This window comes from Schistocerca gregaria, chromosome 3 (genome assembly GCF_023897955.1).
Source record: "Schistocerca gregaria isolate iqSchGreg1 chromosome 3, iqSchGreg1.2, whole genome shotgun sequence".
Lineage (NCBI taxonomy): Eukaryota > Metazoa > Arthropoda > Insecta > Orthoptera > Acrididae > Schistocerca > Schistocerca gregaria.
The window spans coordinates 356,778,711-356,794,491 of record NC_064922.1 but is presented as its reverse complement, the minus strand read 5'-3'; the positions used below and the strand labels follow the sequence as shown (position 1 = coordinate 356,794,491).

The 15,781-nt window shown below is 42.2% G+C and overlaps 1 protein-coding gene across 1 annotated transcript in view; it reads left to right on the top strand.

The window, feature by feature from the left end:
* The window catches only part of LOC126355392 (sialin-like), a 100,399-nt gene that overhangs the window by 38,671 nt on the left and 45,947 nt on the right, over positions 1-15,781 (top strand). The window contains exons 6-7 of the mRNA XM_050005689.1: positions 5,794-5,946; positions 10,249-10,381. Of these exons, the coding sequence (XP_049861646.1) occupies positions 5,794-5,946; positions 10,249-10,381 (286 nt within the window). The remainder of the gene's footprint in view (positions 1-5,793; positions 5,947-10,248; positions 10,382-15,781) is intronic.

The window sequence follows — 15,781 nt, the reverse complement described above, 5'->3', positions numbered from 1 at the left end:
CACGATGACTTCAAAATAAATCTTCTCCTAGCACAATGAGTGCAATATTATAGTGCCATCGCTTAGACTAAACAGACGACGACCACCGAGAATCTGGGAGACTTGTCACTAGACTCGCTTTCAGGAGAAGTGGTGCTCAAGTCTCCAGCTGAACATTCACAGTTCTTGATTTTTTCAGCTTTGTCTAAAGAAGTGGCGAAAGCCGGAGTGTTACGTTCGGTATCCTGCCGTATCATTGTAAAATCCGGACTTGAGGTCTTTATCTAATAATCTTGTCTTGTTGTCGACGGGACGTTAAACATTAATCTTCATCTCGTCCTTCTTTATCTCTCCGGGCATGACAGTCCACGGTACCAATATGTAGAGGGGTCCAAAAAAGTGTATCCACTGTTTAAATGTCCATAACTTGCAAACTAATTGACGGAGTCGTCTCATTTTTGGTGAAAGTGTAGCTTAAAGTCCATCTTAAAGATATCACTGTAGGTGTTCGAAATGGTCACAATTAACATCCACACACAAACGATGCCACCGAACTGCAGCACGAACTACTGACTGCAACGTGTTCACTTGCATATTTGCACATGAATGTACGATGGATTCTCGAAGTTCATCCAATGTGCGTGGCTTTTGTTGATAAACTACGTCCTTTAGTGTTCTCCAAAGGTAAAAGTCCAGAGGAGTTAGGTCTGGGGACCGTGATGGATACTCCAGAGCACCTCTGCGGCCTCTCCATCTTCCTGGTAGATTTTCGTCGATATACGCCCTAACACGATTTTGGTAGTGGGCTGGGTACCATCTTGTAGAAAGTAAATTCTTCCGTCTCCATACAAGTCTCGTATGGCAGACAAAATATCACTTCAAAACTGACCTCCTTTCATCGAATTTAATCCTTGCGCCAGCCATGTTTACTCGAGTAACTAGGTACAACTAAGAACAAAACACTGACTATCTGGTGACTGTCATCTGACAAAACAAAACAACACAATACAATGCTTGTGTGGCGATTGCCGGAACTACAAACTATTACACTACCAAAGATCAGACAACTCCGCCAATTAGTTTCCCAGTTATGGATTTTTAAACAGTCGATACATTTTTTTGGATCCCTCTGTATTCCAATAAGCCTCGCATGAAAATGTGATTTTTCAGGGGCACATATCTCGTGTTCTATTGTTCACAGAGATAACAGGTGGAGTGTTGCGGATATCCCTTGATCTAGCGATCATTTGCAAACATGTCAGAAAAACGGGCATGCTGTAGCTATCCTAGAGCAAGGGCCAAATTTGAACATCAAACACTTCCTCCATCCCATGCAGACTGAGGAAATCGGTTTGTTCTTTGCATTAGGTGTCCTCTAGGGTAGGCCTTAGACAGCTTATAAAATCTCAGTTTGTTAATGGGCGGTTCTTAAGAAAACCCCGAAAAACCACGATTTCTGGGCACCAGTTAAGGGAATGGCCCCTTGTGTGATTTCTATTCGTGGTAAATTGTCTAAATTTTTGCCGTATGTTCGTAAGATGATGTTCTCGGCGAATTTCGATATTATTATCCTTTATCAAGATCCAGTTACCGTACTTATACATATAATCCCAAAAATAGGTCTTTCGCTGTTTTGAGCCGGGGGCCGCAATTATCTACATAACTACACTTAGAAAATAGCTCAAATTTTAACATTAAATTCTTTTGACATTTATCTAGAAACTCTATTTTTCCCGTTTTCGAAAATCTGTTTCCGTTATCAAGACACACCCGAAAAACCATGATTTTTGGGTAGCAATTGTGGGGCTGGGCATTTCTATTCATGACATATCGTCGAAGTTTTACCGTATGTTCTTAACCTTGAAACTTTTTTCGCAGTCATTATCGTTACCGAGATCCAGAGGCTTAAAGTTAGAATAGCATGTAAAATATGCCCATATTATCCGCTCTGAGTCGCAAATGTAGTTTTAACTGACGCAGTGAAGAAATGGCTGGAGTTCTGGAGTCATCACAAGGGTTCTGAGGTTACCAAACTATCTTTTCAGTCGCCATTTCTTCATCAATAAATCTTTATGCTGCGCTGTCTCTATATAATGGGCAGTTCACGCCTATACAGGCTGTCTTGAACTGAAAATTATTCGATGGTTTCACCTGGTGGCGTAAGCACCTTACAAAAAATTATTTTATCATACGAAATTCCTTCTCGTTGCAAATCAAACTTCGCATTTTTTGGTATATTTTAAGCGTAGCCTAAAACATGTTCACCATTTTTATGTAAAGTAGTGACAAGCGAACTTACGTTGGAAGAGAGACGATTTCGTATTAACATTACGGTATGAGTACCTACTTGTTGTTTACATGTGTCAAACCATGTAAATATGTCGAAGCACACAAATAAACTGTCGAAACCTTACTAATCTACACAATTCGTTTTATACGTATAAGCGCTAACCTTACTGTAACAGGGAAAATGAGGGAAACAGCTGAATAATGCTCTTGTTTAAGCACGAAAAAGGCGAATATGCTCCTCTTTTAAGAGTGACAGGAAAGCGGGGAACAAGTTGCATCGACCTTCAGTCTTCGTTCCTTACCAAATATTTTTGAATGTAAACGTTCGCGCATTTTGTGCTGAAAGACAGTAGCAGGGCAACAGTGACGGTGGAAGACACAGGAGGCAGTGCCAGTGGCACAAAAAGAGAAAAGAGACAGTTATGATGGACGAAAGAAAGTGGCAGTGAAAGAGAGAGAGAGTGATGAAGACAATAGCAATGGGAGCCAAGGAGAGAGGAGGTAACGATGATCAGTGAGCGGCAGTGGCAGTGAAAAGAGAAAAAGTGATGGATGGAGACAGTAGCAGAGGGAGAAAAAGATGCCCTCACCCCTACACCAGTAAACTTAACGTGCTAATTCTCCCCACTTTCAATCCCCTATATCCACCTGTTATACTTTCCCGGTCTAGTGGTCAAAACCCCGAGCAAACAGTCCCCATGGACATTTGGTGAGAGGAGACAACGGTAATTACAGCAGAATGTAAGCGAGAAAGGAAGATGCAGTAGCAATGGAAGAGAAAAAGAATGGGATAAATAGAATGGCCAATGGGAGAAAATGGAGACAGCGGGAGAGAGACATATAAAGAGAGAGTGGCAGTGAAAGGGAGATGCCTGAGTATGAAGGTGTCACTGTAAAGAGAGCCTGGGTAAAATGATTTAGAACGTTTTGTCTTGAAAGAGCGAGAAATATTCGTACGCCATAATTGTCGTGGACAAAGGCGAAATGAGGGCTGATGCAGCTAGTTCCCCACTTTTCTGCTAGAGTCCGTTAAAGACGAGGATATTCGACATTTTTTTGTGCTCCAACAAGAGCATTTTTAAACTGATAACTATTTATATGTTTTGACTGCCAGCATCCTTTCATAACAGTTACTGTTGGTTTTAAATAGTGTAGTCTATAACACGTTAATCAAATTAGAACTCAAATGACACTGGTGTGGCTAAAAATAACAATTTATCCAGAACATAACATTGAGCATTATGCTGCCAAATTTTTACAGATACAGGTTCCATTAGCTTCTACGATTAAAATCTTGAAATATATGAAACCTACCTTTACATATGGCTTATTTTTGTATTATATATTTAAAATGTTATAATTTATTATTCTTTTGCGTGGGCGTGTTTTGGATTCTTTAAATGCGTTGTGTAACTGCTTTGGCAAATATGTTCGAAAATTACAAGTTTTGAATTTTTATAATAGAACGTGGGACTGAATTTTACTGATGATCAATTACAATTGAACCATTCATTTCCAGTGGGTCATTGCATCATTCTATTCCACAGTGAGTTTTAGTCAGGTAAGAACTAGGACGAGAGCATAAACGAACTGACCAGACAGAAATAAAAGGGCAGATCATGTCTGAAGAATGACTGATAGTAGAATGCCTAAAATAATAACGAATTATCTACCAACAGGAGAAAGCTTAATAGGTAAACCAAGAAAAATGTGTAGAAATAAACTAGAACTAACAACAGAAAATATAGCACTGAAAAAAGCATGTACCATGAAAATACCTAACACTTGAAGAAAGAAGAAGAAGTAGTTTCGTACTAGCAGATCATTAAGTATTAAAAAGAAAAAAAGATTTTGAAATGACAACTTCTCAGGTGGTCATAAACGTATTTCTTGTTGCGGTCTGATTCGAAAACATGGTAGATAGTTTCAGGTGAATAAGCAACACGGCAGTACCAGTGAAGTGGTCTAATAATATAGAATCACGAACCTGTCATATACTGACAGTTTAACTGCAGCATTCCCCTTCAGCTCAGGCATTCTGTGCCTTCGTGAAGCATGTTATGTTCATTTCTGCAGCCATGTCGTCGACCCAGGTGGGGCCTTCATGACGCAAATGGCTTCGCGTTGAAGAAAACTGCAACTCAGATCGTCGTCCTGTCATCCAAATTTAGGTTTTACGTGGTTTGAAGGTTTCTTCGAAAATGATCCATCTTCCATACTTGTCCATATCGAGCTTGTGCTTTTCCTTTAGTGGCCTTATAGTAGTTGGGAATTGAAACTGAAATATCCATCAAAGTTTTTCAATTAAATTCACTCAAGCGGTTTTTTAAACCCCATTTTGACGATTCATCTTCACGCACAAGAACTTTCTTACTTACGAGACTGGAATGTTGGTAGCAGCAGACAGTAACCACAAAACATGAAATCTGGCGCGTAAAATACAATCTATTGGGAAACCAAAGGAGTTCGTGCGTTCGATACGTCTCGGATGAGCGATATCCATAGCTTTCCATCGATTATAACGTTGGTATGACTTCATCAATAAGGTGACTGAAAAACATTTTGCTCTGTATGACGGATATGTCGATATCTGTTTCTGCCTACCATTTCTCATTCCCTTAGTTTTTCCCTGAAACATATACCATACCTTCGAGTTCCCCTAGGTATTTTTCGAACTAATAGCTTAAATCAGGTATGAAAGGCTTATAAGAGACCGAACACCGTGCAGCTGCTTGCCTCCTCTCAGACTGATTCATCTTACTATCGGTGATGTACGTAACAGGGGGCAGTAATGGCGTACCACCAGGAGAGAACAGTGGCTCCCCACCCCCTTGAAAACACCCTAATTCATCGTGTAAACCAAAATTCATCCTCCCCTGTCAGAGAGACGCATCACTCCAGTATCAGTCCGAATAAAAGTTGAGCATTTAATTGTACTGATTACTTGTATGTGTGCATTTGTTGTAGGATGAAATCCAAAAGCCGTTTCGTCATTCGCTGCGAAACTAACGTGAGTCGTCGTCGTCGGCGTCGTCGTCGTCCTCTCCCTCCACCACAGCTCAGACCTGAGATCCTAGACATGCTATTGGGCAGCATAACATAAAGCGTCAACAAATCAGCCACACGCAGCTTTACCTACCAAATGCATAAGAGGCCTGCTCAACCAGAGAGGGACACTAGAGTTTGGCGTCCCTCGATGGGTAATGGATCCACGTGGTCATTAGAGACTTGAGCATAAGCTCGGAGTAGGCAAGGATTGGGAAGGAAATTGTCGTGTCCTATTCAAAAGAAACACCCTGGCGTTTGCCATAAGAAATGTACGGAAATCAAGGAAACTTTCCATCTGAATGGCCAGACGGGCATCTGAACCATCGTCCTGCGACTCCACTGTGCTAACTATTCCGCCACCTCGTTCGATGTGTTAAACCAGATTTCAGAAAACTGTTCAGCTGCACTTTAATTGGAAATTGTGTGAACATTACTGAAGAGTGTGATGTGGTGAGTGTTGCATCTTTGGTGTTGCAGAAGAAGCTGCCTGTACCGTGGAAGAGCATTATGTTAACGCCAGCTGTCTGGGCTCTCATCGCTATCATGATTACTTTCGACTGGATCTTCTATCTGCTCATCACGTCGCTGCCGCAGTACATAGCCCAAGTCTTGCACTTCGATATCCGTAGCGTGAGTGTCCTAGCACTACATGTTCCACAACTTAAAAAGTAATTTACAGTAATACAGATTTCTGTGCTGTGCTGTGCTGCCGCGCGGGATTAGCCGAGCGGTCTCGGGCGCTGCAGTCATGGACTGTGCGGCTGGTCTCGGCGGAGGCTCGAGTCCTCCCCCGGGCATGGGTGTGTGTTTTTGTCCTTAGGATAATTTAGGTTAAGTAGTGGATGAGCTTAGGGACCGATGACCTTAGCAGTTAAGTCCCATAAGATTTCACACAGATTTGAACACTTCGTGCTGTGCTGATTCATCTCCACAAGAAGACAAGTGGTATGGCGACTTCAGTAATTGCCGTTTTCGGTGTATTCTTATGCTGACAGCAAAGCGTAGTCAGGCTGTTTTGGTCAGACTGTTTTGCTAATCAAGGTCCGCGTGTTGTACGTTGTTATATCATACTACTGAATTGTATGAATGTATGATCTGTTCTTTCGGATATGTCTGAAAAAACAGACACCACGCATTAGTGTAACTGATTCGCCTCGATGAGCAATGAATCCACAACCTTCAGTGTGGAAGCACATTTACGCTCGACCTATAGCGGGAGCAAGGAGGACATGGGTAGGTGGCGTTATGTGTAACTGTGGGTCAGCCGGGGAGTGTGCTGAGACAGTCTGCGCATTTGCGATACAGACCGTGTGTGGGAGGTGCAGTGGTTAACGCAACTGCCTAATAAGCAGCAGATCCCGGGTTCGATTCATGGTCCTGCACACATTTTCCCTTTCTCTCCCCCCCCCCCCCCCCCCCGCTCCTCCCCCTCCCCACCATCAATTTACATAACACTACTGAATGTACTGTAGGCCACACGACCTACATGAATGTAATGTGTGGGTTGTATTCTGTGTACATATTATACGTCCTGTTGGGCTGCAGAACAATTTTATTGTAGACCTTTAAATTTTTTAATGTTCTACCAAGCAAACTCGGAACAGAAGCCTAGCGTGCCAGACCGAATGTCAACAACAAGGTCAACAACAAGTACTGCCATTGCAACAGACGTTGGGCATGCGGCGAGTATTGCCACACAACCTCCAACTGAGTGAGGCAAAAATGCAGATGTTTCAGTACTGTATAACAAGGCACTGTGGAGTATAAGTAACTTCAATGGCAGAGCGCAACTGGAAAGTCAGACGTAGGGAGAATAACCTATGTCGGTAACCAAGAATAATTTGTGAATTAACACAAGTAGCGTTGACTGGACAGATAAACGAGGGAAAATGTGCTCTTATAACACGATCCATCCCTTCACAGGCACAGACTCAGCTCTTTAAATAACGAAACTTTCGGGGCTCAAAGACACTTTCCATCGTGCTGCTATTCTGTCTAGTTCGCTAGAACCAGAGAGAATGACAGTCTATTGAGTTCAAATGAAAACACAACAAGTTGATCGATGATGGCCTGTCTGCCATCCAGTTGCTAAGTTCAGCACTGAGATGCAGCCAATTTTACGCAAACCACCGCCGTGGTCTGATGTCATCTACTGTGTCACCACAGATGAGGAAACTGATGTGCGACCAGCCCTTCTCCACTTCACGTCATCACAGATGACCTGCAAGGTGCCATCTTTGCACTGACCAGCCATAGCTTGTTTGCGCGGTCTCCTGGCCGACTCATGAGTACCTGCTGCAATGTTGGTCGATTCGTGGTGGATGACCAGGACCTAGTCTTCCCAACAACCGACATCCTTGACCATAGTCGACAGTCTGTACCTGAACACACAAGTCAGCAGCTTGTGGGCTAGTAGCTAGCGTTTCTGCCTCTGGATCACAGGGTCCCGTGTTCGATTCCCGGGTCGGGGATTTTATATTCCTGGTGACTGGATGTGTTTTCCTCATCATTTCATCACCATTTAGGACAATGGCTAGACTGAACAGTGGAAAGATTGGTAACTTGTACAGGCGTTAACAGCCACGCTGTTGAGCGCCACAGAAACCAAAATCATCATCATCATCATCATTATCATCTGAACACACAATGGGCTGTCTTTGAGAGCACTGAAGGAGGAGCCGCACTGTGTTGCGGACTGTCTGGACAGACGATGCCTTCTTGTGCCCTCACTGGGCCAGATTGGCACACGACTAAGGCCCAGTGACCTGTGAGACGAAGAGGCACTAGTACTTCTTTGCGGCACACTCTTACACCACGCCGCCAACCGCCGCTCTGAAGACACTTTACAACCATGTAAGCTTATCATGATAAATAAATGTCTTTGCAGATACCACTGTGTCACTGACGCTTCCGAGTATACACTGAACCACTCAACCAAACTCAAATCCCAGCGCAACCACAGTTATCCCGGTCGCAGCAATACGCGCTAAAAAGTCCTCTGCCAGATGGCACTACTTAAATCAATAGAAATCAAATGACATCGAGCAGAATTAAATTATTTCTTACTGTTACTAGCGTAACTATCAGGCAACACTATTCAGTACATCTGCATCTACGAGAACAGTTAACGATCGCTGAAATGTTTTGTGTAATTGTTTTTGGAATTATCTTAGCTATTGACACGCTAGACCCAATATAAACAAATAAAATTAACGAAGCTGTGGAGTATTTCTTGTAGTGAAGCCAGACGATGAACGTATCGCAAGGCCTGTCCTGTATCTCAGCGGTCCATTTAGGTGACCACATGAACCATAAAAATTAACTGATCATTCACGTGAAAAAAAAGCTAAAACCATCTACAAAGTAGTAATAAGCAATTCACAAGTTTTAAACGAAAGATTTTTCTTAAAACCTAGAAAAACTAAAGCTTCCTTACAAAATCGATAGTGTCACCTATATATTGGGCTACAAGGTAGATAAAAACCTGCGTATTTAATGTGTCAGAAAACATGCGTTATCTTTCACATCATTGATGAGTTTGCACAAAGGCTTGAATAGAACTAGACAAGTACATTTACTGCGAACCCGACCGCATTATTTGGAGCTAGTCCAACGACCTGCCACTTAAAACTAAATCGCCCGACTGTATCCAAAAAATAGGGGGCACGGTGAAGTGTCATAAAAAAACTGAGGGTCCTGTTTCAGCACTGTCCTGGAAACGTTCGCATCTACCTTGTATTCAGGTCAGCACAAAAACGCAACTGTACCGACGAAAACGGCTTAATTTCAAGTGAACAGTGTGACAGCAAAAGAAACATGAGCTATGTATACGTATGAGTGGGGTCTGTTCTGTAGGACATATAGGGCAGAACAGACACTACTCAGATATATACATTTCTGAAAAAGATGGTAACGAAGTTAATTTCTGTGCGAATACACAAATATCATTTAAACTCTGACGGAAATTGGGATTTGCGAGTAGAGAGCTTAATGGACTAGGGTCACTGCATTGCAGGGTGTGTTAAGTTGGAATTTCAGTCGGTTAGGGACCGTGCTCAGATATCCGAAGCGGTTAAGGCCACCGTTCATGAGCTGCGGCAAATCTGGGTTCGATTAAGGCGATCATTTAAAATAAAAAATAAAAAAAGCCGCTAAGGCCGCCGTTCATGAGATGTATTAAATCCATATTCGAGTCCCAGTTGGCACAAATTTTCAACTTTCGCCATTGAATTACAACAAAGCCCTCTGTGGATAGCCATTACGATTTCCCACCCAACCCTTCCCTTTCCTTCTCCTTCCCCTTCCTGCATTTCATTTTTACAAGAATAAGTTACGACGAACTTGGTAAAGTCTTGATATATCGCGATGGTCATACAAGAAATGATAGAGTTTCCTAAAACTTGGTTTAGCGGATTCACAGACAATCGTTTTTTGAAGTGTACGTCAATTTTGTCTGTACTTCATGTTCAAGGAATACGGGGAGGGGTAGTGCCTTCTCATGTGCCCTCCTTAAAGCCTGAGCCTGAAATGCTCCGAAAACTAGTTAATGGAAGTAAAGTAGGTGTAATATTACATGAGCGACTGGATATATCCGCAGTTCATTTAACGTACTGTCACAATGTTCAACGATATTCTCATTAGACAACCTTTTATAGAAGGTCTGCTAAAGTTCTTTGTTGTCAGTGGCATATGCGTATTTACTGTAAGCTGTGGTAAAGGTTGTATGGCGTGACGTTACAATGGGTGATTATGTAACTTTTCTGAATACATGAATTTTGGCTTCTTAACCCTTCATATTACACAATGAGAAATTCGAGAACTAATTATTCCATTAAGAACATTTCTCATTGTTATAATATTATGAGACGTACATACTTAGTTTAGTCGGGAATTACGCCGTCATTAACACTCTGTATTCGTGCTTTTCGACAGAATGGGATCATATCAGCCATTCCTCACATCACTGGCGGTGCTGGAAATTTGGTATTTGTGTGGTTCACTGGTTTCCTGCTCCGGAAAGGACGCGTGTCCAAAACCTGCACGTTCCGCATTATAAATGGATTAGGTAAGTGCTGGCTGTTTAAAATTTCATATCTTAGTAACAGCTTATATCGATACTTATTCCTGCAAATATATATCCACAAGACATTAACATTTCTGCTGTAATTCATAGGATTGATTCTAACTATTCTGTAACATTCTGTGTAAAGTATCTACATTGCAGAAGCCTAGCAACTGCTATTAAACACGCCAAAAACGCATATAAAGAGTTGAGAATACGAAATTAATTTAGTTAACACTGAAAGATACCATTGATCACAAAGTGATATCGTTGAATTTACCTACTGCACAATGGAAAAGGAAAAAAGGATAAAGTGGAGAATCCGTTCAATGAAGGGTTAAACGCCGCATTTAAGACGAGGTCATATAGAAGAAGCACACGCTCGAAATTTTTAAGAATAGACAGAGAAACCGGTCGCGCCCTTTCAACGGAACCATCTTAGCGCTCACCTAAGCAGACTATAAAAATAACGGAAGTCCTAACTTCGATAACTGAACGGGCGATTGAAACTGTAAGTGGGCTGCTTCTGTGTCGGCAGCGCTATGTAGCGCTTAGCATTGGATCTCTCTCTGTCTTCGCTTTCTTTGCAAGAGACACAGTGGCTGGTGGAACTCGTTGTTAGAAGTTAATCGCCAATACTGTTTGGCAGTTGGAGGTGAACGACCAACAGTGATGGATGTTAAATGTGAGAAGTTAGCATTGATGGAGGGTAGAGGTCTGACGTGTTAGCGTAGGCTAACGATCTGTACATATCCGACATGGAAATTGAAAATTATTCATGATTTTATATCTTTGTACTGGATGTCAATGTTGATTTATATTTGTGTTTGAACTGGTTGTCACTTCATTAAGGTAAAAAATACATTATTTGGTTTGCAGCAAAATATTTCCTTTGCTAACCACATGCCTATTAGAAGTTAGTGGCTTTAGTACTTAGAATCATTTATTTAACTGGCAATATTGACGCTCGCTGTATTGCAGTAGTTCCCGTATTGAAGATTTTTGTGAGGTAAGTGCTTAATGAAATGTATAGGTTATTGTCAAGATTGCTTCTTTTCAGGGCCATTCTTTTGTATTAATTATTTGAAGTCAGGTTATAATTGTTTTGAGCAGTCAGACGGCGTTGCGCTAGACACACTCATTTAAATAAAGAAGTTTCAAAACATCGTTCTTTCGAATGCGACGCCAATGTCTCACCACCGCGCCACCTCACTCGCACTGACTTGACGAGCTTTTGTGGCGTTACTGACAAGGAACTCCTCGAGTGCGAGGTCGTAAAAGGTCAATGATGATTACGCCATTCGACCGACGCCCCACATATTGTCTACAATGCAACTACAATATTGGTTGCTAATGGCAACAGAGGACGGAACTGGATATAACCAATGATGAGCACAGCATGAGACTACGGGGCACAGTTGAAGTCCTTAGTCGAAGAGCAACTCACAACAGTGCTACAGTCCTAGTGGTGTTAATACAGGGTGGGACAAATGAAAGTGGCCCAGACGAGTGGATACGACTGGACATGACTCTATGCATATAACATACAGTTAGATACCTGAGCTTCTCCTGGCGTTAACTATGTTCAAAGTACTTACGGGCATTCAGCCAGGTTGAATTTTCGACAACTGCCGATATTTCGGCGGATGCACACTCCGCCATTTTCAAGGCTTAACTGCAACGACCAGACGAAGTGCAGAAAACACGAGAGCTCGGTTCTGCGAGTCTAACAGGCTAACAGGTCTTGAGGCTACCTTCCGCCACAATGGGTATAGTGAAAGACAGATTGAACGGGCGTTGCGATATCAACCAACTGTGCGCCAGGTGACTGATGATAATTCTCAGTTGACTCCTAAATCTATTGCCTTTTTGCCCTACATAGGAAGCACTTCAAACAAGATAGGTCGTATTTTACGGAAATACAATGTGAAATGTGTTTTCCGACCTCCATCTAAGATTAAAGCGCTTTTGGGGTCTGTTAAGGATGATCTTGGTTTACGTAAGGCAGGTGTTTATCGCATTCCTTGTAGCGGTGGCATGGCATACATTGGTCAGACCATCAGGACCGTGGAGGACCGGTGTATTGAACATAAACGGCACACGCGACTACAGCAGCCTAGCAAATCTGCTATTGCCGAACATTGTTTGGACACTGGTCACCCCATGTGGTATAATAATACCGAGATATTAGCATGCACGTCCGGCTATTGGGATAGTGTGATTAAGGAGTCTGTTGAAATTAAATTGGCTAGCAACCTTGTGAATAGGGATGGAGGCTTTTGTTTAAACTCGGCCTGGAATCCTGCTCTTTCACTTGTTAAAAAACATAGGGACAGAGTTAACGTTTCCTCAACTACCTGTCCATAGTTTCTTACTATCGATAGATCTGACTTCGTTCATCTTTGGTGGCTTTTGTTTAGGTGTGTGTTATCTTTTCTGTTAGACTCGCAGAACCGAGCTCTCGTGTTTTCTGCACTTCGTCTGGTCGTTGCAGTTAAGCCTTGACAATGGCGGAGTGTGCATCCGCCGAAATATCGGCAGTTGTCTAAAATTCAACCTGGCTGAATGCCCGTAAGTACTTTGAACATACAGTTACTTCCAACAGGACGGAGCAACTGCCTAGGCAGCCAGCCGAACCTTGGAGAACCTTCACACATTCTTCACGCTTTACATAGTTGTTACCAGAGGTCAGTCTGGTCGCGGCCCTAGCTGCCCATGCAGGTCAACTGATATGTCAGTGTCCGATTATGCTGTGTATAAAGCTCTTAAGTCTAAGGTGTATTACAATAACCCCCATAGTTTTGAAGAACTGTAGCAGAGCATTTCGGATGAGACTGCGGCAATTCCAGCACTCCTGCTTCTATTCGCCTTCAGCAGCTTTCTGACCAGGGCCCAAAAGGGCAAAGAGATGGATGGTGCTCACTTTCAACGTCTGCTGTAATCATATTAGTATTATATTTCCTTTCCTCTGCTGTTTTTGTTTGTGTACTGGAACTCTGTTATTAGGGCGACTCTTATTTGCCCCACCCTGTACAAACCAGACCAATGACAAAGATAAACAAAGCAATCATTGCATTACATCTACAACAAGAGTTGCCGCAGTTGATATTTCGTCAGGAAGGAACACAAGGAATTTCATAGAATGAGAAAGAAGCGGCAGATGAAATATTAACGTTTTTGCACGACGAGTCAGTGAAATGAATGGTGTCGTATACGCTCGACTGTTAGGGCAATGTACATGAGGAGTACAATGATGATGCTACGTCCTTAACAAGTGAAAGAAATACAGAAATAGGTGTCAAATCATGTAGTTCATCATCCTCGTCGGACAGGGAGTGTAGAGCGTAACGTAGTAAACGACAATCGTTCTCCAAAGAGCGGATACTGAACACAATTACGTACATGGAAGATCATCCGCTGCATATTAAATCAATTACAAACAAATTTCGAATACGTCCGCAGCATAAGAAAAACTACGGATATTCAAGGGAGGGCAAGAGGCACTTGTTACAAAAACTGGTGTTTCTGCGTTTCCATGACGCTAGATACAATTTACAGACAGCGCACAACAGTGACGTACTGCCTATTCCACATCAAACCGCGCGACGTAGATTACAGTGATTTCAAAGGAAGCAGCGAATGGTTGCATAACTTCAGACAGTGCTACAGAATTGGAAGACTTAAGACAACGAAATTTCAAACAAACATCAACTTGAAGATGCACAACAAACTGCGGAATGGGGCAGAAGATTTGTAGATGAGATAAACTAACTTTTTCCATCGTTTATTAAGGAATTTGTTTTCAACTCCGACCATTCAGGATTTAAGACGAAATGCATATGAAAGGAACACTGGAAATTAGATGAACCAAGAGAGTTGTATCAAGATCAACCAACATCAATGCCTTAACACACTTGTTTGCAATTACATCGAGTGTTAATATGGATGGTAAATTGTATGGAAAATTATTTATTATGCTGTAAGAAGTTGGAGGTGCTTTGCCCCTTACGATTCTTTCTCACATGCGCAATCTTGCAAAGGCACTGGGGAATATTTATGTTACAGAAACCAAGAATGGGAAAAGGGGCATAAGAGAACTACTACTGTGGTATGAGCACTGCTTTTGGCCAATAGCTCGTCAAAATAACTTGTTTTTGATTGATTCCTAGTCTGTGTAAGAAAATCATACTCCTTTAGAGCAAACTACCCCTCGATAAAAGTGTATGACAGTGAAATTCATACCGCCTGGAACCATGGACAAATTCATCTCTGGATGTTTGTCTTATCCGTCCCTATAAAATATATTATCACAGTGTCTGCAGCTTCGCCTTAAAGCATAGCCAGTTTCACGATAAGCACCACGACAGACTGTTTCGCATTCAGTTGCATGGCATCACCATCCGTCAGTTGTCATCACCCCGTTAAGCCAATATGATTCTACATGAATTCTTTAACAGTGAATTCCTAGCTGGACGTCCTGCGCGGTCTGTAACTCCCAAGGAGTTCACCTTTGATCTTGATGGTGTGAACCTTTGTGATCTCTGTAGTAAGCCATTTTTCATTTGGTGATCATGGTGCAAGTTAATGGTTTGTTTTGAACATTTCTTGAATATCGACGATGTCCATTTTCTGAAGTATAATACATATATCCCGTAGAAGATTTATCTCTGCACCTCCCTGACACTCATTTTTCGTCGCCCTCCTCCTGCACATGGTGAGTCATTAGCAGCTAATACTTTTCCTGTAATAATTGCTAACGAAAGACTTTCAAATCAGCCTTATCACAGCTTGAACTTGTAAAAATGGGGTTTTTGCTGAACGAGATTTTCACTCTGCAGTGGAATGTGCGCTGATATGAAACCTACTTGCAGATTAAAACTGTGTGCCGGACCGAGACTCGAACTCGGGACCTTTGCCTACTCTGACAAGTGCTCTACCATATGAGATATCGAAGCACGACTCACGCTCCGACCTCACAGCTTCACTTCTGCCGGTACCTCGTCTTCTACCTTCCAAAATTCACAGAAGCTCTCCTGCGAACCTTACTGAACTAGCACTCCTGGAAGAAACGATATTGCGGAGACTGGGCTTTGCTACAGCCTTGGGGATGTTTCCAGAACGAGATTTTCACTTTGCAGCGAAGTGTGCGCTGATATGAAACTTCCTGGCAGATTAAAACTGTGTGTCGGACCGAGACTCGAACTTGAGACATTCGCCTTTCGCAGCAAGTGCTCTACCACTTGGTCGATATAACCAGCCACCTAAATTATGGTAATACTCAACTCCAAGGAAAATATCAGCTGATTAATGTCATGCCTAAACTTATTTCCGCATTTCAAATGAAACTTGGGCTTTGGGAACAACAGTTAGGAAGAAAAAAAATTTACACATTCTCCTACTTTA